The 23,585-nt window shown below is 45.3% G+C and overlaps 1 protein-coding gene across 1 annotated transcript in view; it reads left to right on the top strand.

The window, feature by feature from the left end:
* The window catches only part of NIFK (nucleolar protein interacting with the FHA domain of MKI67), a 10,321-nt gene extending 6,630 nt beyond the window's left edge, over positions 1-3,691 (top strand). Inside the window, exons 4-7 of the mRNA XM_025857574.2 lie at positions 732-943; positions 1,909-1,974; positions 2,111-2,182; positions 2,935-3,691. Of these exons, the coding sequence (XP_025713359.1) occupies positions 732-943; positions 1,909-1,974; positions 2,111-2,182; positions 2,935-3,123 (539 nt within the window). The 3' untranslated portion in view covers positions 3,124-3,691. The remainder of the gene's footprint in view (positions 1-731; positions 944-1,908; positions 1,975-2,110; positions 2,183-2,934) is intronic.
* The last annotated feature ends 19,894 nt before the right edge of the window (positions 3,692-23,585 follow it).

The raw sequence follows: 23,585 nt of genomic DNA, 5'->3' as shown, positions 1-23,585 counted from the left end.
TAGAAGATTAGCCACATTGTCTTTTTTTATTTTTTTGAATGGAAGTAGTGTATATCGGAGGTGAGCCCAGGAAAATACTGGTAGGGAGTAGAGAAGTGAGAGAAGGAAGTCATTGAGGGTGTGTTAGCAAGCACATTACTTCTCAGGCAGCTGGGCTCCATCCTGCTGGGTAACACGGGAAGACAGAATTATTCCGACTGACAGGCAGGGGAACTAGGGTATTTATCTATCAACTCCCTATCCTTCATTGGTTGAGGGCTGATGCCAAGAGATTTGGCTTGCCTTGCATATTGTTCCAGTGTTCTTCCAAACCTGAAAAGGGCCCTTAAGCGGAGAGCTGGAGATAAGCGGTAAGCTGGCTGAGTCCTGGAGAGAGACGCAGAGGAGATGAGGTGGAAAGTGATTTCCCTGTGCTACAGCAGGTCGCACAGCCTGAGATTCTGGTAGCTTCAGGAACCCCAAAGACTTGACGCCACCAAGACATTCCTTTATGCGACTCATCTTGTTCACTTACATATTTCTAGCTCCTGGAACAGTTCTTAGCATTTAATCAATAGCTATTTAATAATTGTTGGCTGTGTGCCTTTCCTTTAGGTTCCTACTTTATTGTTTTGTCTTCTCCATGTAAAATGGGAGACGTCATCTTGATTATGATGTGGGAATGACACTGGTGGAAACATTGAAATCTTCTCCCTCCCACTTGGTAGAAAACTTCTTTCTTTTAAATATAGGTCATTTTATACCACCCGAAAAAGTACACGAAGAACTTTTTAGAGAGTGGCATGTTCCATTTAAAAAGCCATCATACCCAGCAGTGAAACGGTATAATCAGAATCGGACCCTTCTTCAAAAGCTACAGATGGAGGAGCGATTTAAAAAGAAGGAAAAATTACTCAGGAAGAAATTAGCTAAAAAAGGAATTGATTATGATTTTCCTTCACTGGTAAATATGCCTTCACAAAATGTTTTTTGTATTTTTTTCTTGGGGGTGGGCTTTGTACCTCATTAGTTTATAACGTGGGTTTTTATACATAAAGTGTCCAGCCCAGTTTTATCATGTTTTTGAAACATTGCATTGTAGGTTCTTTTTTCCCCCTAAAGATTTTATTTCTTTCTTTATTATTAGAGAGTGCACACAAGTTGTGGGGTGGGGGGGGAAGCAGACGCCCTGCTGAGCAGGGAGCCCGACATGGGACTCAGTCTCAGGACCCCAAGATCATGACCTGAGCTGAAGGCAGACACTTAACCAACTGAGCTACCCAGGCGCCCCTGCATTGTAAGTCCTTTCTAAAAGTTTGTTAGAGCAGATCCTATTATCTCCATCATACAGAAGAGGAAACTCTTGAAAGGGATTAGCTCAGGGTGCCTGGGTGGCTCAGTTGGGTTTCCAGCACCTGGAAGACTGAGTTACCCTCCCTGGGCCCAGTTCCTGGTTGTTAATTTTTTGCTCAAATCCCAAACACACTCTTTCTCAGTAGGTGTTAAAAGAACAGGCCCTGGTACCTCTGGGAACCACGGGGGAGCTGGGACAGTGAGGCTAGAAAACAGGCATGTGAGAAATGCCTCTCCAGTAGCCCATTCACTGCTTTGTCGAAAGCGGCCCTGCTTCATGATCTAATCCTGAATTTGGCCAGATTGGGGCCTGCCTTTTCATAGTCTTCTAGTTCACATTTCTGATTCAGCTTTCTGTATGGCCAGCTCCAGGTTTTGGCCCCACTTCAACCTCTACAGCCTGTGGCCATTCCTTAGTTGGAGGCCCCTCTTCCTTAAGATCGTGAGTTTTGCTTTTTAAATTGAAATGCTGTGTCATTTGGGGACGATTTACTGATAATATCTGTAAGGCTCTAATGGTAAGTTAAAAATGTAAATGTGTGAGACTACCAGTTTATTTCTTTATGTTTATTTAAGATTTTACATAAAAAGGACAAAAGAAATGCTTCAAATACTGGGCTTCAGAAATCTGCAAATAGCCAGGTAAAATTTTATTTATTTGTATCTATTTGTCGTATCACATGCCAGGGAGTAGGGAAAGATAAATGGGGAAATATATTCAGGACTACTATTGCTGATAAATATGCAGACTGATGAAGTCCCTTAAAATTTATTGAAGGTCTTATCAAAGAAAAAGAAGAAAAAGGCTTCACGTACTCCTACCACTCCTGAGAAGACTGTGGAGAGCCAGGTAAAATTGTCTTCAATATTCTGGAAATGAGGTATTCTAGAAATGATTGAAGGAGGAAGAGCAGGGGCACCTGGCTGGCTTCGTCGGTGGAGTGTGCGACTCTTAATCTCAGGATCATGAGTTTGAGCCCCATGTTGGTTATAGAGATTACTTTTAAAATAAATGAGTAAATAATTTTTTAAAAAGATTTTATTTATTTGAGAGAGAGAACACAAGTTGTGGGGAGGGGCAGAGGGAGAGGGAAAAGCAGACCCCCACACTGAGCAGGAAGCCCAATGTGGGGCTTGATCCCAGAATCCTGGGATCACGACCTGAGCCAAAGGCAGACACTTAACTTCGCCACCCAGGTACTCCAATAAAGATTTTTTTAAAAAAGGAAAAGCAGTTCGTGCTGCTGTCACTTTACTAAATTTCAAATTTCACCTTGTGATTGTTTTGGTAAATCCTTACTGGTGGTTTAGCAGATACAGTGAGGTTAGCAAAAGTTATTGAGAGTTTATTGCATTGTTTACCTTTCAGTGACTAAGTCAGTAGGGAGAAATGAAGCCACTATCTTTATAAATGTAAGTCTAGTTTTCTACCTAATGGCCTATTATGTGCAGCTGCATCACCGAAAAGGGTAAGCAAGCCTAAAATAACACAGGGCAACTTATAAAAATACAGGGCAGGTGGTATGGGGGAGAGGAGAGGTAAACTCATTCCTGAAACCTTCCTATATTTCTGTACTACAATCTTTTATTTGTTAAATCCAGGGCCCCACACCAGTTTGCACGCCAACGTTTTTGGAGAAACGAAAATCTGAAGTGGCTAAAATGAACGTTGATGATCAAGATAACGAAATAGTTTTCAAACAACCCGTACCTGGTGTGAAAGAAGAAACACAAGAGACTCAAACACCTACACGTTCGAGGAAAAAAAGACGAAGAAAAAGCAATCAGTGATTCTGAAAAATGCGATTTTAGTGTGAGGGGTAATTCTTTGTATTTAACTAGATGCAGTGGAGTGCAACTGTTGACAAGATTCTCGGAGGACAAACTGTCAGTTCAAGTCAGTAGGGAAAGTGGTTGCAGCTGGCTGACCTGCCCTTGCTGAGACGCGTGGGTGCCTGGCCTGTAGGAGTCGGGCGAACGCTGCCTCTTTGGCCTGGTCTCTAGTTTTCTGTGCAGATTTCATAGCTGTCTTTAGTTACTCTGCCTGGATAGGAAAGTCACCATTTACTGCAGGTTTCGTTGTTACCATCAAATAAAATAAAATCTTGCTTGACGACCTACATGGTTTGTTAGGTGTGCATCTTTAACCCATAAGGGCACTTCAATCATGTGCTTGAAACGAAGTTACATTACCTGAAGGGAGAGAAGTATATGTGATCACTTTCACCATGTTAAGTTAGGTTTTGGTGGGTTAGCAAGATTTAATAACCGTCATTTTGTGTCTGTATCATGGATGTGGAATTGTATTTCAAGAAATCAGTGACCAGCAAATAAACTTTTTCTGTAATTCATTCATATGCAGGTGGGACTTGGAGGTCTTTTTTTTTTGTTTTTATTTAAATTCCAGTGTATAACATACAGTGTTTTATTAGTTTCAGGTGTACAATGCAGTAATTCAACACTTCGTACAGCACCTGGTGCTTATCACAAGTGCCCTCCTTAATCCCCATCACTTAACTTCTCCCACCACCTCACTGCCTCCCCCTGGTAACCATTGGTTTGTTCTCTATTGTTAAGAGTCTGTTTCTTGGTTTGCCTCTTTTTTCTTTCTTTGCTCATTTGTTTCTTAAATTACACACATGAGTGAAATCATGTGGTATTTGTCATTGTCAGTCTCTTTGACTGACATTTCGCTTAGCATAATACTCCTCTCCATCCATGTTGCAGATGGCCGGATTTTGTTCTTTTTTATGGCTCAGTAATATTCCATTGTAAGGACTTTCATGTCTTGAAGTAAAATAGTAGGTTTTTTTGCTTCTCAACTATTTTAAAGTTTCTAATACCCTTGAAATGTGTTTTCGTGTAGCTAATCCAGATTTATTAAAAATGCCCATTGCCATGGAACATTTTTTCCTCCAGTATTTGTTAAATCTTAAATAATGAGGTACTAGACTACGTGTCCTGATATAAAATGTAAATGAGAATTTGTTTCAAGTGTAGAAAGAGCAGAAAGTGCAGAAAGCAAATTTTACCTCTAGAATGGTACCTGATATAGAATATGTCCAGTATGGGGCCGCCTGGGTGGCTCAGTCGGTGAAGCATCTGCCTTCGGTTCAGGTCATGATCCCAGGATGCTGGGATCGAGTCCCATGTTGGGCTCTCTGCTCAGCAGGGAGCCTGCTTCTCCCTCTCCCTCTGCCTCTCTCCCTTGTGCGCTCTCTCTGGCAAATAAAAAAAATCTTTAAAAAAATATGCCCAGTGTGTGTTTGTTGAGTGAATAACAACTTTACCTTTTTGAACCATTTCTCCACTTTGGGTCTGGATGTCCCTCTAGTTTCCCCTTCTGGGAAAGCACCAGGGAAGTATGTCGTTGCGGCTTCACATTTCTCTCTCCAAAGGGCATATGCACTCAAACTCACATGTATACGTAGCAAGATGAGTTGAATATTTCCCTCTTCCCAGCCTGCTGCCTGTCCGCCCCGTTTAGACATGGTACCATTCATCACTTAATGTGTAAATTATGTTTTAAATGTGCCCGGGAGCTGGGCAGGGGGTGGGGATGAATCCATCTTTAGCATGTCATGGCTATGGGTATTTTTTTTAAGAAATAGAGCTGAAATTCTGTGGTTAAAAGAGTATCTTCCTGTGGACTAGGGTCTTCAAGAAAATTCATTAATGTGTGATTTTGATTGTGATTTTGATTTTCAGATTTTGTAGTAAAACCAGATGAATTGAGTGGAAAGTCTCTGCCAGTAAAATTCTAAAATTTTGTAGTGATAGGAGCAAATAAGGTAAAAAGAGGGTACAATTCAAAACTACAATAAGTATGACCATGACTGTAAAAAATGCATTTTTTTAATGGGAAGATAAACATTTGAGTATGTGGAAGCAAAAGTATGTGTTGCTATTATATGTAATCAGCAAAGAACTAAAGGAAAAAAGGAATGAATGCACAGCCAAGGTTCAGTTAGAGTCTGACCTTTCAGACTGCATATTTGCCATAGAGAGGGGAGCAAGTGGACAAACCAGTGAAAGGAGCTTTTCTGTTGCCGGCAGTATTTGGGATAGAGTGTGACCATGTCCAAGGCAACTGGTCACCGTGACTGGAAACTGGAAGCCTGGCTGATGAGTGGCATGAGCTGGAAATCCAGATGGGCTGTGTTCATAGGAATTCCAAACCCTCGCTGTCCTGCTACAAAGGCCATCTCTTGTTCCAGGACTGACCCAGGTTAGGTGACCCAGAGCAGTCGTCCCCCATGCAGTGACTGATGCAGGCGGCTGCTATCCTTTAACCCAGAAGTGTGTGTGTATAGTTTTGAGTATATATGATTTTTTTTTCACTACATAGGCAGAAATAATCGCGTGGCCCAAACTGAACTATGTCATGGGGCATCCTGTGGACCACAGAGTGGCTCACTGTCCTGTGGACCAAGTCTGCTCTGCCTGGTGTGATTTTAACATGTTTAAACGTTTGAAAAATCAAAATTCATAGCAAATGAAAAATCTATGAAATGCAAAGCTTAGTGTTTCTACATACGGGTTTATTGGGGCACTGTCACATTTATTTACAGGTTGCATATGGCTGCTTTTGTGCCGCCGGAGTTTAGCACGGTGCAGACCATCTGCGGTCCTCTGCTCAGCACGGCCCAGGACCGCCACAAACTGCAGTGACACAGTCTCAGCTCGACGTACTTTGAGTGCCGCGTGCTTTTGGGGTGCCTCGAATTTTATGTCAAAACAAGCAATGTGGACTTCTGTCATACTTCGGCTCACGGTGGAGCGCAGGTTATTTTATCAAATGAGACAGCACAGCATTGCTCCTCTTCTGCAGTGAGGCTCCAGCTGTGCTTTTTTCTCTTCACGACCCTTCCCTCTTCCCAGCTGCTGCAGCCATGAAGTTCAAGCTATACGGTTTCAGTGGGTATGGGATACAGCCCACATGTGGGAGGCACCAGGCCAGGACCAACCAGGAAGGTTTTCCAATTTCTTTACGCAAAATGCGAGTCAGAGAGTACTTAAAAATGAACTTTTTTTGAAAAATGAAATAGATAAAATCTCATTCCAGATCAACGTTAACAAATGAACATTTGCAAATAAATGACCTTGATGATAGGAAACTAATTTCACACTTCCTGCAAAAATTCAAAATGGAGCATAAACTTAAACGTACAACATAAAACTAAATAATTTTTAGAGGAAAACATAGGACAAAAGCTTTATGACCTGGTGTTAGACACAGGGTTCTTAGACATGACATCAGAAGCATGACCCATAAAAGAAAAAAACTGATAAATTGGACTTCATCAAAATTGGAATTTACTCTTTAGTTAAATTAGTGTTAAGAAAATGAGAGGGTTCGTGGGTGGCTCAGTCGGTTAAGCATCTGCCTTCAGTTCCGGTCATGATCCACGGGTCCTGGGATCGAGCCCCACATCAGGTTCCCTGTTCAGCATGGAGCCTGCTTCTCTCTCTGCCTCTCAAATAAAATTTAAAAATCTTTTTTAAAAAAAATGAGAAGACAAGGTACAGGCTGGCCGAAAATATTTTCAAAGAACTTTTTATCCAAAATAGACCTGTCAAAACAATCAGCTCAAATTGTCCTAGGTAACCCAACTTCTGCCCTTCTGACCATAAAATGGAAACTATAATAAAGACTATTTTCAACATAATGTGAGGTATGTGATAATACTTAATATTTCCTCAATATTTCCATGTGTCAGATTGTGGTAAGCCTTTTAAATATATTAGCCTATTTAATCAGAAAAAAACCTATGAAGTAGATATTTCTTTTCAGTCTAAAAGAGAGGAAAGTGAAAGCCCAGAGAGTGTACATAACTTGTCCAAAGATTGTATATGGTGAGCAGATTAACAACGTGGACGCAAGCCCTTCAAGTTCCCCTCCCACAAGCCGAGCGTGAATGCTACATTGTGAGTGGCAGTGGAAAAATGGAGAGGGGCAAACACCACGAGGCCTGCTGACTTTTTGAAAGGGAGGCAGAAATGGGGCATTGGGGCCGTTGTGGGAGGAGGCAAATCGGGGGTCTGTTCTATGGCCGGCTTTAAGATTTATTGATTGATTGATTGATTGATTGATTGAGAGAGAATGGTAGAGAGGGAGCATGAGAGGGAGGAAGGTCAGAGGGAGAAGCAGACTCCCCGCTGAGCAGGGAGCCCGATGCGGGACTCGATTCCGGGACTCCAGGATCATGACCCGAGCCGAAGGCAGTCCTGTGGCCGGCTTTAAAGTAAAAGCAACGGGGCCGCCTGGGTGGCTCAGTTGGTTAAGCGTCAGGTCATGATCCTGGAGTCCCGGGATCGAGTCCCACATCGGGCTCCCCGCTCAGCGAGGAGCCTGCTTCTCCCTCTAACCCTACCCCCTCTCATGTACTCTCTCTCATTCTCACTCTCTCAAAATATATAAATAAATCTTAAAAAAATAAAAAAAAATAAAAGCAACAATGGGCGCCTGGGTGGCTCAGTCATTAAGCGTCTGCCTTTGGCTCAGGTCATGATTCCCAGCGTCCTGGGACCGAGCCCCGAATCCCGCTCCCGGCTCGGCGGGAAGTCTGCTTCTCCCTCTCCCCAGCTTGTGCTCCTCTCTCTCTCTGACAAATAAATAAAATCTTTAAAAAAAAAAAAAAAAGTGAAAGCCACGAAACACTAGGTGGCGATAGATCTCAGACACTTAAGAACTCATGTAAAGGGACTGACAAAAATGCAAGATTATTAAAGGGAATTTTTTAAAGATTTTATTTATTTATTTGAGAGAGAGAGAAAGAGAGCCCAGTGAGAGAGAGAGCACGAGCGGGGGCGAAGGTGAGGCAGAGGGAGAGGGAGAAGCAGGGTCCCCACTGAGCAGGGAGCCCAATGGGGGGAGTGCGATCCCAATCATGACCTGAGCCGAAGGCAGACGCTTAACCCACTGAGCCCCCAAGTGCCCCAGCATTTTTTTTTAAAGACCACCCTGAGAAACATCCTTTTATCGCAGACATACCACCACCAATTTCTAGACAATTAGAGAACACAAACTGCCACTATCAAATGACCCTTAAACAATGGGGTGTTAGTAATGTCCTTTGGGCAATTGGTTAGTGTTGAAAAATATATTTGCTAGAGGATTTCACATCACCAGCCACACAACATACTGATGGGTGATCCATGAAAGTTTTTAGCTTATGAAATTACATGAAGTTATGAATAAGCATGGCTTAGGGTAATTTGTGGGCAAATAGTTTTATAATTTGCTGTTCCACAGTGTAAATGAGAATCAGATGGCTCTATTTAAAAAATAAATTTCATGCAAGAGAGCTTTGCCTTACTCTTAAACACAATCTTTAGCCCATGGCATGTGGAGTATTTCCTGTTTTCTACTCTCTGTGCTCATTTAGGTTATGTATTTAATTTATTTATTTATTCATTCATTCATTCATTCATTCATTCATTCATTTGAGAGAGAATCTCAAGCCAACTCCACGCTGAGTGGGAGCCCAATATGCGGCTGGTATCTCAGCACTCTGAAATCATGACCTGAGCTGAAATCAAGAGTTGGATGCTTAACTGACTGAGGCACCCAGGTTTTATTTTTTGTTCATGAGGCCGGAATTATAAGCATGAAGTAAATACTGAATTTAGAATATGAGGCATTTTCTTATTTCTTTTTTTTAAGATTTTATTTATTTATTTGAGAGAGAGCATGAGCGGGGTGAGGGCAGAGGGAGAAGCAGACTCCCTGATGAGCAGGGAGCCCCATGTGGGGCTTGATCCCAGGACTCCAGGATCATGACTTGAACTGAAGGCAGATGCTTAACCAACTGAGCCACCCAGGTGCCCCTCGTTTTCCTATTTCAATTAGTAAATCTCAGCATTTTGAAATATTTTTCAAATTATACCTTAGGTGATATATTTCTGGCCTTTTTCCTCTTAAAAACAAACAAAACCGGGATGCCTGAGTGGCTGAGGGGATCGAGCCCCACATCGGGCTCCCTGCTCAGCGGGGAGCCTGCTTCTCCCTCTCCCACTCCCCCTGCTTGTGCTCGCTCTCTTGCTGTCTCTCTCTGTCAAATAAATAAATAAAATCTTTAAAAAAAGGACATGAATTTGCAGCAGTATTATGGAAATTACCTTTCTGTGTTGATAAGTGGCCAATTTTAGAATCTCGCCTATTATAAATAAGTCCTGTCAACTCCACGATGCCCAGGAAAAGAAATTCAGACATTTGATACTTGCCAAACATAGTTTCCGTAGCAAATGTGCCATGAGTAATGCTGCTGTTGTCCGGCAGCTTCATTCACAGGTTCTTCTGGGATTTGAGTATTCCAAAGGGAAGTGCTGTAATGTTGGTTTGGGGGGAAGCAGGACCTTTGCAAGAAGAACCAAGGACACACCCTAATGGTCCATCTAAAAGAGAAACTTCAGGTGTTTTTGGCACTGATACAGGATAATCACTGGCAATTTTTTTCTTCTGCAGGAATGTGTCAATTTCTTCTATTTCTGATTTAACAGTTAGATGATAAAGACTGTGGTGTTTTCTCCTAATTAGCTTTTAAAAAAAATATATCACTGCCAGTGCATGCCTGGCATAATAAAAAATGCAAGCAAGTAGTTTAGTAAATGCAAATTGTGTATCCGTTTCTTACCTTGCAAATTTGTACTTAGCCAGTTATCTCATTTGATGTTAAGGTGGAACCTTACTTCTGGACATAGCAGAAGTCCACACACCTGCTATGTCTCCAGATGCCATATAAAGGCATAAATTGCTCACCTGGCTCATTATTTGTGATCGTCTGGTGACTTTTTCCTTTTATTTTTTCCATGTAATTGGTTACCTGAAGAGGTAATGTATAAAAAGCTACAAGAACTCAAAAGATCCCAAAAGTCAGTCTCTGTCCTTGCCTGCTCAGCGCTCACCGGGCTCCAGCCCTCCGGCCATGTGCTCAGCTCGAGAGGTGCTCCCCCACCCCAGCCCCGCAGCTGCTGATCTCCCCAGCTTCTCAATCCCTGGAGGGCCGTCGGATCACTTGAATAAAGAGGTCCATCATCTGTTTTAACTCCTCTTCTAACTCTATTTTTACTTATTTGTTTGTTTTTAAGTAAGCTCTATGCGGGGCTTGAACTCACAACATCGAGATCAAGAGTACTCCTTTTCTAATTTATTGTGTATCCCCACTCTACCCCAAGTACCCACATTTCTAGGGGCAGGAGCTTTGTCTTGTTCGTAGTTATATCCCCAGTGACTGAGACAATGCTGATACACCCTATTTGTTTCATTAATTCATCCATTCAAAACATGCATGTTAGCACCTGCTACGTGTCCGGCACTGGGGATTAACAGTGAACAAAAATCCCTGCCTCACGCAGCTTACATTCTTGCAATACTGCAAGAGAAGCAATTCTCAAAGAAGTCAAAGAAATATATACTGTGGCAGAAAATGCTAAATGCTGTAGAGAAAAATCAAACATTAAATAAGAAAAGGGGACAGGGACTTCTAGGGGTGGAAGAGGGGCTGCCTCTTCAAGTGGGTGGTCCAGAAGGCCTCACTTTGAGTATGGCATCTGAGCAGAGACCGCTTGAGGAGGGGAGGGAGTGAGCCCTGCAGATCTTGAAGGAAAAGCTTTTCAGGCAGAGGGAACAGCAAGTGCAAACAAAGGCCCAGAGGTGGGATTATTCCAGAATCCGAAAGATCAATGTAGCTGGGGCAGAGTTGGCAGAGGGAAGTGGTGGGAGATGAAGGTTCTAGCCAAGAGGGAAAGTAAAGAGATGCCAGAGGGGGCAGGGCCAGGGAGGCCATTGCAAACCATTGTCTGACTGTGAGTGAGATGGGGAGCACCGGTGGATTTACATTTAAAAGGATCACTGCTGTACTGAGAACGAACCCATGAAAACACACAGGAGGAAGATGATGCTATTGCAGTAATCCGGTGGGGTGTCCATGCTGGTTGGACCAGGGTGATAGAAGCAAAGAAGTGTCCACATTCTGGATATGTTTTCAAGGTGGCCAACAAAGATCTGCTGATAATTTTGATATGGGTGCAAGAGAAATAGAAAGGAGTCAGGTTTGCCAAGGGAAGAACAGAGAGGCGTTAACTGAAACGAAGAAGATGTTTGACGGAAGGGTGGTGCTCAGGAGTTACACCTGAGACATGATGAGTTAGAGGTGCCTATGAGACATCCAGGTGGAGATCCATATCTGAAGTCCAGAGGGAAGTTCTGAGCTGGAGAGAGAAATGCAGGCTACAGCCCTGCGACTAAATAGGCTTTCACAGGAACCAGTGCCCTGGGACGTTCCAGTGTTTTAGTGACCAGGGCAGCAAGCAGGAACCAGCAAAAGAAGGAGAAATAGAGAGGTGGAAGGAAACCAGGGCGAAGGGGTTCCCAGTGTCAGGAGAAAAAAGTGTTATCAGGGAGAGAGAGTGACCGTCTGGGTCTCATGCTGCTGGACAGGTCCGGTAAGATGCAGTCTGGGATGGCCCATTGGCTTCAGGAAGAGTCCAGGCAGGCTAAAGCGGTCCCCTCGTCAGAGGTAACTCGACACCCACCTCCCATATGATGGAGCCAAGGGGAGGAAGCGCAAAGCCCTCCAGTTGTTCTCAAAGCCTATTTGTCCTGGGACAGTAACTCTGCTTAAAGAGTCTGGCTTTCAGTTTGGAGTCAAGATTCAAATCCAGTTTAGCCTAGTTCCGTCTTTCTCTTCATTACACTTTTGTTTCTTTTTAGAGCAAGATGTTTCCAGCACTAAAACTTCTGGAAATTACAAATCAGTTCCCTCTTCATCTTTTGCTCTGCTTTATAAAAATTTGACACTATCCTATAGGATGTTCTTTTTATTTTCCTCCTCATACTTTTATGCTGCTGATTGGTCTGAAAGCATCATTCCTCTAATCAATAATTTCTATATTTGAGATGTTCATGGAAAGGTTAAGAAAGAGGATCCAAATGGAGAAAACAAGGCAACAAGGACCCGGGCTCGCAGAAGACCATAAATTTGTTTTGAGTTTTAGCCCGTCTCAAACTTCTCCTGTGATGCTTAGCATCCAGATTTGTATCATACCTGGTTCCTCCTATTTGAGTCCTCGGCCTGCTCCTAACCATGGCCCTTCACCATGCATCCTTGATCCATCCCTGGCCTTACTCTTAGTCTTCCTTGGGGAGCTCTATCTACATGCCATGAATCGGACTACAGACATTATCAACGCTATGTCAAAGTTTAATCAGAGTGTTCTCTTTCTTTTCTTTTCTTTTTTTTAATTTATCTGAGAGAGAGACAGAGCATGAGCATAGGGGAGGAGGAGGGAGAGGGAGAAGCAGACGCCTCGCTGAGCAGGGAGCCCGAAGCAGGGCTCCATCCCAGGACCCTGAGATCAGGACCTGAGGAGAAGTCACACGCTCACGACTGAGCCATCCAGGCACCCCCAGAATGTTCTCTTTCTTCACAGCACATAAAATGGTAGTCTTAACAATCCACAGGTGTCTCAGATTCAATGACCGATGATACCAGCCACATGCAAACCATCTATGCTGCAGTGGGTGCCCCTTCCGAGTGCCCCCGTCTCCCTGCTTCTATCTCCAGTCTTTGCCCTCAGCATGCCCTTTTTTCCAAACAATATTAGCTACTTATTATCTTAGTTCCAGTGTTTGTACAATGGAAATATTTCTTAGTAACTCATCTTTCTTATTTGGAAACTGTACTCTGTAAACGAAAGGCATTGACTTTTATTTCTTTTCTTGCTTGATTAATTTGTTTCCTTCCCAGGAAATGCAGTTGACAAGCAGGGCACAAAGCCAGGGCCCCAGTGGTGGTGGGGACGGGAGACGTGGGGAGGAAGTCAGGGATCTGGGTCCTCCTCTGGCCGTGCAGGAACTCGCTGGTGGCTGCGGTCCAGCCCCTTCCTCCTCTCTGAGCCTGGGCATTTGGATCAGGGAAAGAAGGGATTGAGTTAGCCAATCTCTGAGGTCCTTCTTTTTTTTTTTTTTTAAGATTTCATTTATTTATTTGAGACAGAGAGAGCACAAGCAGGGAGAGCAGCGGAGGGAGAAGTAAGCTCCCTGCCGAACGGGGAGCCCGATGCAGGACTCGATCCCAGGACCCTGGGATCATGACCTGAGCCGAAGGCAGACGCTGAACCGACTGAGCCACCCAGGCGCCCCTCTGAGGTCCTTCTTGCCCTAACTTCTGGAGTTCTTCATTTGAGTCTGCCAGAAATCCTCACTGGAAAATTAGTTCTCACCTGTGCCCATCTGCCCTGGTGAGGGAGGGCTCTGAGACCACTCAGGCCTGAGCACCCGGAGCCTGCTCTCGGGTGAGGAGCAGAAGCTCGCCTCCCGTGACCACACCGTGTCTCCCCAGTCACAGAGCAGTGTCTAACATGCAGCTATTGTGAGGTCCAAATCCTGGGAGCACGAACTGCAGGAAGCGGAGGGCCACACCTCACTGTGATGACAGTCTACTTGTCTGTCGTGCTGGGATTTGTTCAACTTTGCGCCCACCCTCACTCCTCTTCCACACTCAGCACTCACCAGCGTACAATGGGTACCCAGGAAGTGCCCAGTGACTGAATAGTCCATATGTGGGTGACTAACACCAGGGTAAGGGAAGAAATGCCCAGTCAGCTCATTGAGAAGGAGTTGAGCCAAGGAGGAGATCATCTGATGCCGCCGCGGACAGTGGGGAAGACCTAAGATTCGGAACACCAAAGGCCAACGTGGTGAGAAGTTATTAAGATACAGAAACAGGACTGTGGCAGATGCCACAGCATCCTTGTTCCTCAAAACTTCTTCAATTTTCCTTGAGTTAACCATCTCGCCCCACTGTCAACCCATGTGATTTGAGTGGAGGGACTCCAGCCTGCGGTCTTGAGGGGACGCAGGACCCGGGCCCCAGGGGCAGCCATGCTGTAGAATTTGAGTGCCCTCCCGAAGACACTTGCTGGAGTGATTGAGAATGGCACTTTTTCCACAGGAACTCTGAATTCCCAGCATACCATCCCAAAGTGACTGGTGGCCCCTTTGTCGCCACAGGGAGCTCCAGCCTGAGAATATAGCCAACCCAAAAGAAAGCTGAGCCAAGAGCTGGAAGGACACTTAATGTAAATCCCTTGATCCAGCCAAGCTCCACATCCCCTGGACTTTTCAGTAAGCTGGGCCAATAATTGCCTCCCCCCCCACCCCAAGTTGTGCAAATAGAAGCAACAGATTTTTTTTTAAAGATTTTATTTATTTATTTATTTATTTATTTATTTGACAGAGAGCGAACGAGAGAGAGAGCACAAGCAGGAGGAGCTGCAAACAGAGAAAGAGAGAGAGAAGCAGGCTCCCCACTGAGCAAGGAGCCCAAAATAGGGCTCGATCCCAGGACCCTGAAGTCATGACCTGGGCCAAAGGCAGACACCCAACCTTCTGAGCCACCCAGGTGCCCCCAGATTTTTTTTTTTAACTTGCAGATTTGAAACAGTTACAGGCTTAAAAGAGTGAATTCTTACTGCAGAGACGAGCCTGCGAGCAGTGCTGAGATAGAGCGCGCTTCTGAAGCCATCCCCAGTCGACGTGGCCGGGGTGCAGGGGCCACGGTGGGCTGAAGAACATTCCTCTCATCCCGATGAACTCAGGAAATAGCAACCTCACTGTGTGTGTCCTCCTGTCAGCAGGTGTTTCTGCCTTCAAACAGCGCTCCCCAAAGTCTGAGCAAGCTGACAGGCTTTGGGAAGCCAAGGGGGGTGGTTGACACCTGTTTTGCTGGTAAGACGCATGGAAGCCCATGCATACTCTTGCCACCCCCAGTATGGCCGGAGGGGGGGAGTGCCCCCCCATTTACATTGTAAACATGTCTTGCATAATTGAGCTCCTCTTTTTCTGGTTAAACATTACCCACAGCTGCCTGCTGGATGGAAAATACACCAACAAATCACGGAGCAGGTATGTGTCAGTGAAGAATTTCCCATTAACCCGCAGGGATGTTGACCCTTTGTTTTCACAGCCTGGGGTTGGGAGGCCATAACAGTCACTTGTGCAGGGTGTGTGCGGTTGCGATGAAGTGTTCCTCCCAGATGCTGCATGTGTCAGGAAGCGAGGGCTTTCTCGGGTTTTAACATGAACTCCCATTCATTCAGCAGGGGGGCGCGCCAAGAGGCCAACACAGGCCCAGTGGCTAGGTTTCGTTTTTTCCTTCCAAAAGCCATGTTTTGGGGCGCCTGGGTGGCTCAGTCATTAAGCGTCTGCCTTCGGCTCAGGTCATGATCCCGGGGTCCTGGGATCGAGCCCCACATCGGGTTCCCTGCTCAGCAGGAGGCCTGCTTCTCCCTCTCCCACTCCCCCTGCTTGTGTTCTTTCTCTCGCTGTCTCTCTCTGTCAAATAAATAAATAAAATTAAAACAACAACAACAAAACCCTCCAAATTCTTAAAAAAAAAAAAAAAAGTTATGTTTTCAGAGTGGTTTCTGCTTTCCAGTGCATCGAAGCTTCCCACATGTTCCTTAGAAACAAAGCAGGCTTTCATGTCACTTTATTTACAGCAACCGTTGCTGGGTTGACGCTATTTAAACTCCGTTCCAGGACCCGGGAGAAGCTTTCTACCTACTTACTTCGTGTATGGATCCACAACACATTTGTGTGTGAAAAGGAGTTTCATTTTATTTTTCTAATATGAAAGTATCAGACACACAGGCAAACTTAGTCTGGGACAGGCTACACAACTGGATGAAGGTCACAAAATTTGTACATAGGTGTGAGAGCGCTCCCTGAGTCCGCTGGACCCCAGATCTTATATTCTGCTCAATTGCTGCCACCTCCAATCAGATAAATGAAAAGAATAGCAAATTTTGAATTAAAGTAAGGCATAAGACTTTAAACTGATTTTCCCCTTCTCAAAAAAATAAAAATAAAAAAAATAAACTGATTTTCCCCTTCTCAGTATTCTAAAAACACTTACTGTTCTTTTTTTTTTTTTTTTTAGATCTATTTATTTATGTGAAAGGGAGAGAACATGTGCAAGAGTGTGGGGTAGGGGGGAAGGAGAGAAGCAGACACTCCACTGAGCTTGAGCTGAAGAGTCGGATGCTTAACCAACTGAGCCACCCAGGCACCCCGACTGTTCCTCATTTTTTTAAAAATCAGTTTTAGGGCACCTGGTTGGCTCATTTGGTAGAGCATGCAACTGTTGATCTCAGGGTCGTGATGTTGGATGTGGAGCTTACTAAAAAAATATATATAATAAAATAAAAATCAAGAAAGTTAAAAAAACAGCTTTATTGGGATATAATTTACATACAATAACATTTATTTTATTTAAAAAAATTTAAGTGTATGGTGGACAGAATTTGGACAAATGCATACACTTGTACAACTAGCACCACAATCAAGATACAGAATATTTCCATCACCCCAAAAGTTCTCTCATGCACCTTTGCTGCCAATCTCCTCCCCCTTCCCCTGGCTCCAAGCAACCACTGATCTCATTTCTGACCCCACAGTTTGCCTGTGCTTTAATTTTATATGAATGGAGGGGCACCTGGGTGGTCAGTCGGTTAAGTGACCAACTCTTCTTTTCAGCTCAGGTCGTGATCTCCTGGGTCATGAGATCGAGCCTCATGTTGGGCTCTGTGCTTGGCAGGGAGTCTGCTTGAGATTTTCTCCCTCTGACCCTCCCCCTAATCAGGAGCTCTCTCTGAAATAAATAAATACATCTTTTTGAAAAATCTTTAATTTTCTATGAATGGACTCATGCAGCATGCACTCATTTTTGTCTGCTTCCTTCACAGAACCTAATGCACTCAATATCATTCATGTGCCAACAGGTTGTCCTTTTTATTCTGGGTAGTATCCTGCTGTTGTCAATGAAGACTGTTTGTCCCTTTATTAGTTGATGGGCATTTGGATTGTTTCCAGTTTACTGTTAATAAAGCTGCTCTAGAAACAGACCCATAAGTACAGAGAACAAACTGATGGTTGCCAGAGGGGTGGGGGTGCAGGGATGGGCAAAATGGGTGAAGGGGAGTGAGAAGCACAGCCTTCCAGTTATGAAATGAATATGTTACAGGAATAAAAGGCACAGTATAAGGAATATAATCAGTGGTATTATAATAGCATTGTAAGGGGGCGCCTGGGTGGCACAGTTGGTTAAGCATCTAGCTTCAGCTCAGGTCATGATCCTGGGGTCCTGGGATCGAGCCCTGTGTTGGGCGCTGCGCTCAGCAGGAAGTCCGCTTGAGAGTCTCTCTCTCTCCCAATTTGTGCTCTTCTCTCTCTCTCAAATAAATTTTAAAAATCTTTTAAAAAAATAAATAATAGTATTGTATGGTGACAGATGGTAGCTACACTTGTGAGCACAGCATAACCTTAGACCCTATTGAATCACTATATGTTGTACACCTGAAACTAATGTAACACTGTGTGTCAACGACAATAAAAAAAAAAGTCCTAAAAAGATAAATAAAAAATAAAGCTGCTCTAAATATTCATGGGCAAGGCTTTGAATGAACATGTTTTCATTTCACTTCGGTAAATACCCAAGTGGGATCTCTGGGCATATGATAAATGTATTTTAACTTTATAGGAACCTGCCAAACTGTTTCCAAAGCAGTTTTCTATTTCCAACAGCATTGTATGAGATTCTCATTTGCTCCACAGCCTCGCCAATACTTGGCATAATCAGTCTTTTTAATTTTAGCTATTCTGGTGGGTGTTTAGAGATATCCCCCTTTTTTTAAAGATTTTATTTATTTGAGAGAAAGCAAGTGAGAGAGAGAGCACGAGCTGGGGTGGGGGACAGTGGCAGAGGGAGAAGCAGGCTCCCCGCCGAGCTGGGAGCCCGATGTGGGGCTTGATTCCAGAACCGTGAGATCATGACCTGAGCTGAAGGCAGATGCCCAACCTCCTAAGCCACCCAGGCACCACTGTAGTTTTAATTTCTGCCCCTTGTTTTCACAGAGAGCCAGAGGCTAAAGGGTCAGAGCTTAGGGCCCTGCACTCGTGGGCTGACATGAAGGCCTCAGCTGGGGGAAGCAACTCCTGCGGACCCACATCAAAACACGTGGACAAAAGCCCACACTTTGCAGAACAAACTCCACACCTGGATTTGTCTCCAAGCTTAGGTTACTAAGGAAACCCATTATCCACTTGTCTGTTACCAAGAAGACTAGTCTAAATGGGCAGCTTCTCTGGTTTTGAAAGGACAAGGCTGACTTAGCTCTACTCACCGGGCCACAGTCTTGACATCAGCCTCCCTGAACCCTCTGGGCATTTCCTCAGGACCCTGGTCAAAGAACGGATAAATGAACAGTGTGTCTGGCACATTCCTAGTGCTGGTGATCAGGTCCCAGCCTGCTTACTGTCACAGAGAGGGTCACAGAGCTTAATGTCCGGCAGAGAAGACAGATACCAAACAAGCAATTTTAAGTTGTATGTGTGATGAAAGCCAAGGACAGTATGGGCACGTAACAGGTGGACTTAAGCCAATGCCGGGGATCAGAAAGGCACTCGGGCATTCCGGGAGGGGGAAGAACGTGTGCTAAGCTCTGAGGAGGCACAAGCAGGTGAGTCTGATGGAACAAGTGAGCCTAATAAAGAATGCAGAGGCCCCCACTCACTGCAGTAGGGTAGGGCCTGGGGCCTGTGGTGGTTACATTTTTGCCACATTGCCCAGGCTGCCCCATACCTACCAAAGTTTGAGAACTTAGGCCTTGGAAGTATAATGCACAGGGCCACCTCTCCCACAGCATGGCCAACACAGCCCTGCGCTGATGGAACTCTATTTCTAACGCATCTTGTCTTGGTATCCACATTGTGTGACTGGCTACCATTCTTTCATCATTGTGCAGACTGGGGGGGGGGTTGTTTTCACTATTACAGGCCTTGATTTACTTTTTTAAAAGATTTTATTGATTTATTTGACAGAGAGAGAGAGTACAAGCAGGGGGAGCAGCAGAGAGAGAAGCAGGACCCCGGGATCATGACCTGAGCCAAAGGCAGACGCCCAATCGACTGAGGCACCCAGGCACTCCTACGTGCCTTTATTTTTAACATCAGACTTATTCGGATAAAATTTACCTACAGCCAAGTTTACTGATTTAAAAAAAAATCAATGAATTTTGACAAATGTATACAATTGTAAAATCGTCACCCAAAAAGTTCGTTTGTGCCCTTTGTAGTCAATCCCCCAACCCTGCCCCAAACATCCACTAATCGACTTCCTGAAAGAATAGTTTTGCCTTTTTTATAATTTCGTATAAATGGAATCATACGTATGTAGTCCTCTGTACCTAGCTTCTTTAATTTGTATGATTGCTTTTGAGGCTCATCTATTTTGATGTGTCTAGAAGTAGTTCAAGCTTTTTAATTGCTAATGAGTAATCCATTGTACATGGATTACTACAATTTGCTCACTAGTTGATGGACTTTTGGGTTGTTTCCAGTGTTTGTGTGTTACGGATAAAACTTTTATGAAAACAAGTACAAGTCTTTGTGTGAACACGTTTCCGTTTGTCCTCAATAAACATCCAGCAGTGGGACTGCTGGGTCATATGGTAAGTGCGTGTTTATAAGAAGCTGCCAAGGGGCACCTGGCTGGCTCAGTCGGTAGAGCATATGACTCCTGATCTCGGGGTCCTGGGTTTGAGCCCCATGTTGGATATAGAGATTACTCGAAAGAAAGAAAGAAAGAAAGAAAGAAAGAAAGAAAGAAAGAAAGAAAGAAAGAAAGAAAGAAAGAAAGGAAGAAAGGAAGAAAAGAAAGAAAGAAAGGAAATTGCTGCACTCTTTTCCAGGGCAGCCATTTTGTATTTGCAGCCAAATTGTATGAGGGTTCCAGTCCCTCCACAGCCATGTCAACACTTGGTGCATTAGTCTTTTTAATTTTAGCCACTTCAAGTTGTATGTGTGTGGTTTTTTTGTTTTTGTTTTTTTAAATCACTCTTGGGGCACCTGAGTGGCTCAGATGGTTAAGTGTCTGCCTTCAGCTCAGGTCATGATCCCAGGGTCCTGGGATCCAGCCCAGCATCTGGCCCCCTGCTCAGTGGGAAGCCTGCTTCTCCCTCTTCCTCTGGCCCTCCCCCTCGTGCTCTCTCTGTGTCAAATAAATAAATAAATCTTAAAAAAAAAAAATCACTCCTCCTGCAGCAAGGAAAAGGAGTTGAAAGGGACAAAATCCAGTTGGGTGGCTTTTGTAGTAGTCCAGGTGGGAGGCTTTGAGAGCGTTAGCAAACCTCTGGCCTCCTTTCCCATCAGGAGATAGAGCGGCTGCAGGAAGGGAGTAGTAAAGAATTTACCTTTGAATGTATAGAGCACACAGTACACAGAGGAAACGTGGACTTGCTCAGGGTTGAGCAATGAGGGATTCGCAGAGCCGGAAGGAAACGCGTATCCTGCTAAAGATGGGCTCCTGACCCTGCTTTGAGGGCTGGGCACCCCACCCGTAGAGGGGGTCATGGGCAAGGCAAAGAGATAGTTCTTGTCTCCTTGGCTGAGAGGATGAAGCAAATCCTCACACAGAAGGAGTTATAAGTAGTAGTTAGTTATCTTTTGAAATAATTCTGTTACAACATCACTCTACTAATTCAATATTAACTTACAAATTGGCTGATCTTGTGTCTCATCTGGGTGCACAGAGCCTCCCCTCAGGTTGCTCAAAGTTTAGTGAGTGAAGGGAGCTGACCATCATTTTGAACACTGTTTTCCACAGGAGACTGTTTCTTTGACATTCTCTCAAACCCCAATCTATTTATCTGCAGCCTCCTCCTGAGGGGTCCCAGGCTTATGAAAGGGCAGCTCTGTCGACAAGGTGAATTCCCTGAGCTACCTGTGCAAGGGCTGATGAACCTCGGTTCCATCTTCCAGGATTCCAGCAGGACTGCGGCCAGGGCCTCAGGCCCTGAGTGGCTCCATCCTCAGCTGTCTCCCAGAAGCCACGCAAGCCAGTTTTCACCCCCACTCTCGGGGCAGACTGAGATGGGGGTGGCCGCAAAAAGTGCCCTGGGAAGACTGATTGGTCATAAGAGCGTGCCAGTCAACCGTGTGCCTCCTAGCTCACCAGATGTGTCAAGAGGCCAATCAGCGCCAAGTGTTCCCAAAGACAAAAATGGTCATTTATTGGGAGAACAGAAAGTGGAGCCCTGGCTAAAACCACTTTGCTTTCACCAGCAACTTTTTAATCCCTTTGTCTGGTGCATGAAATCAGTTCCCAGAATACAAGGGTTATTAATAACTGTGGGACCTTTTCCCAGTCTCCAGATCAATTGGCAGAAACCTCTGGCTACTTCCTTCTGGATGCTTCTATTATTTAGAGGTGGGAAGTGGCCTCTCCTTGAAACCGGTACAATTTTTTTTTTACCTGGCTTGGGAGTTGCACATCACCCCACCCCACCCCGACCCCCACCCAACAAACCAAACTCACCGAGAGGCTTTGTCTCCCCGTGCACCTTCCGGAGGAAACTCAGGGTGGCTGGCTTCTTCGCTTCCGGGGAGATGCTCCTGCTGTCTCAGTGGACAGCAGGGTGTATGTACCTCTCCTCCGGGCTGGCTCCTCACTGCCCGGAGTGCTCCTGAGTGTTGACAGGGATCCACGGAGCCGGCCTGATTTAGAATGAGGTCACTTTGAGCTGCTTCCTCTCCTTGTGGTTGGCGAAGGCCCCAGAATCAGCTGCTGGGCAGTGGCTAAACAAGGCCCAGGTCTTAATCTGGGGACATGGTGTGTGTGTGTGTGGGGGGGCACTTCTGCAGGAGGAGGCTCTAATCACAGCAGCTCCTACAGCGATGGGGAGGGGATCAGTGTCATAAATGCAGGATTTCTTCCAGAGCTTGCCTTCTGCTCCCCTTCACCCTTTTCTAGGGCTTCAGCATGCCATGCCTTTAGCCGGAGCTCCCCTCAGGAAACTGGCCTCTGATTCTCCCCCTCCAAGCTCCACCCCACCCGCCAGCCTGCTGTCTGTATCTCCAGAGACTGGCATCTTAAACCCAGCCCGTCCCCGTGGGATGGACTGGCCTGGGGTCCTATGGCCCTGGCCCCTGAGCTCACCGGTAAAGAAATGAAAACAAGCACACCTGCCTTGTGAGGTTCAGAGATGGTGGGAGCAAAGCACCTCCCGGACACAGTGCACAGCAGGCACGCACCACGTGGCCACCAAGAGCTGATTTCATTTCCCCGCAAAGGTGCTCACCCCCCTCTCCTGCCTGTCCCTGTGAATGGCCCCAGCGCTCCTTGTCACTCAGACCCAATGACAAAGCAGTATTCGTGTGCGTCTTTCACTGGTCTGTTGTGGTTTTTTGCTCTTGTGGTAAAAGAGACATAACATAACACTGACCACCTTCACCAGCCATCTCTAAGTGTAGAAGTCAGGGGCATTAAGTCCAGCGCTTTTCCATCCTCCCCAAATTAAAACTCTGCCCGCATTCAACAACACCTCCCCGCTCCTCCTTCCCTCAGTCCCTGGCAACAGCCTTCTTCTGAATCTATGAAGCTGACTACTCTGGGTGCCTCACAGAAGTGGAAGCACACAGCATCTGTCCTCTTGGGTCTGGCATAATGTCCTTGCTCAAGTCTCACTCATGTTGTAACATATGTCTGAATTTCCTTCTGGATAATATTTCCGGCTAATATTCCATTGTATGTATAGACCACATTTAAACAATCCACTCTTTGGGCTATTTTCCAAAAGGGTTTTTGGAGGGGAAAAGAATGCATGAACACACATCACAGAAGAGTGTAGAGTGAAACCATGTCTCCTCCCGGCGCCTCAGTCCCCGGCCCTTGGATTTTCCCTCAGCAGTGACCTTCCATTCCACCTCCTGTCTGCGCCCACTGCCCAGACTCTGCCTTCTGGAAGCTGTCCTGCACACACTGCCAGAGGGGGTGTCCCCCTCACCACATGTGGCCTTCCAGGATGCCCACCAGCTGGTCCCCGCTGACCAGTACAGCGTATGTCCCTGACACCACGGCTGCTTCCTCTCCAAGATGCCTGAAGACACCTTCTTCTCCTCACCAGAGTCAGTACCAATGTCTCCTTCCCTAGAAAGGTGTCTGGACTATTCCCGCCATCCCAACAGGAATTCCTCTCTCCCTCCTTGTGCTTCTATGACACTGACCCTAATCTGACCCGGCTCTGGAGTGCTTGGTTACTCTCCAATCTCTCCCAAGGTAAGTCAACTCCTGTCAGGAAAGGAAGCTCATTTATCCCTGAGTGTGCTTGGGTGACTTCTCCACACAGGCCTGGGCTCTGAGACTAGCCTGCGGGGCGTCCCTCAGCTTCTCACATGTCTTTCTCCTCAGAGC

The sequence above is a fragment of the Callorhinus ursinus genome, unplaced genomic scaffold, assembly GCF_003265705.2.
Source record: "Callorhinus ursinus isolate GAN/ISIS: 27379988/994484 unplaced genomic scaffold, GSC_fseal_2.0 scaffold2, whole genome shotgun sequence".
NCBI lineage: Eukaryota > Metazoa > Chordata > Mammalia > Carnivora > Otariidae > Callorhinus > Callorhinus ursinus.
This window is presented reverse-complemented; position numbering and strand designations above follow the sequence as displayed.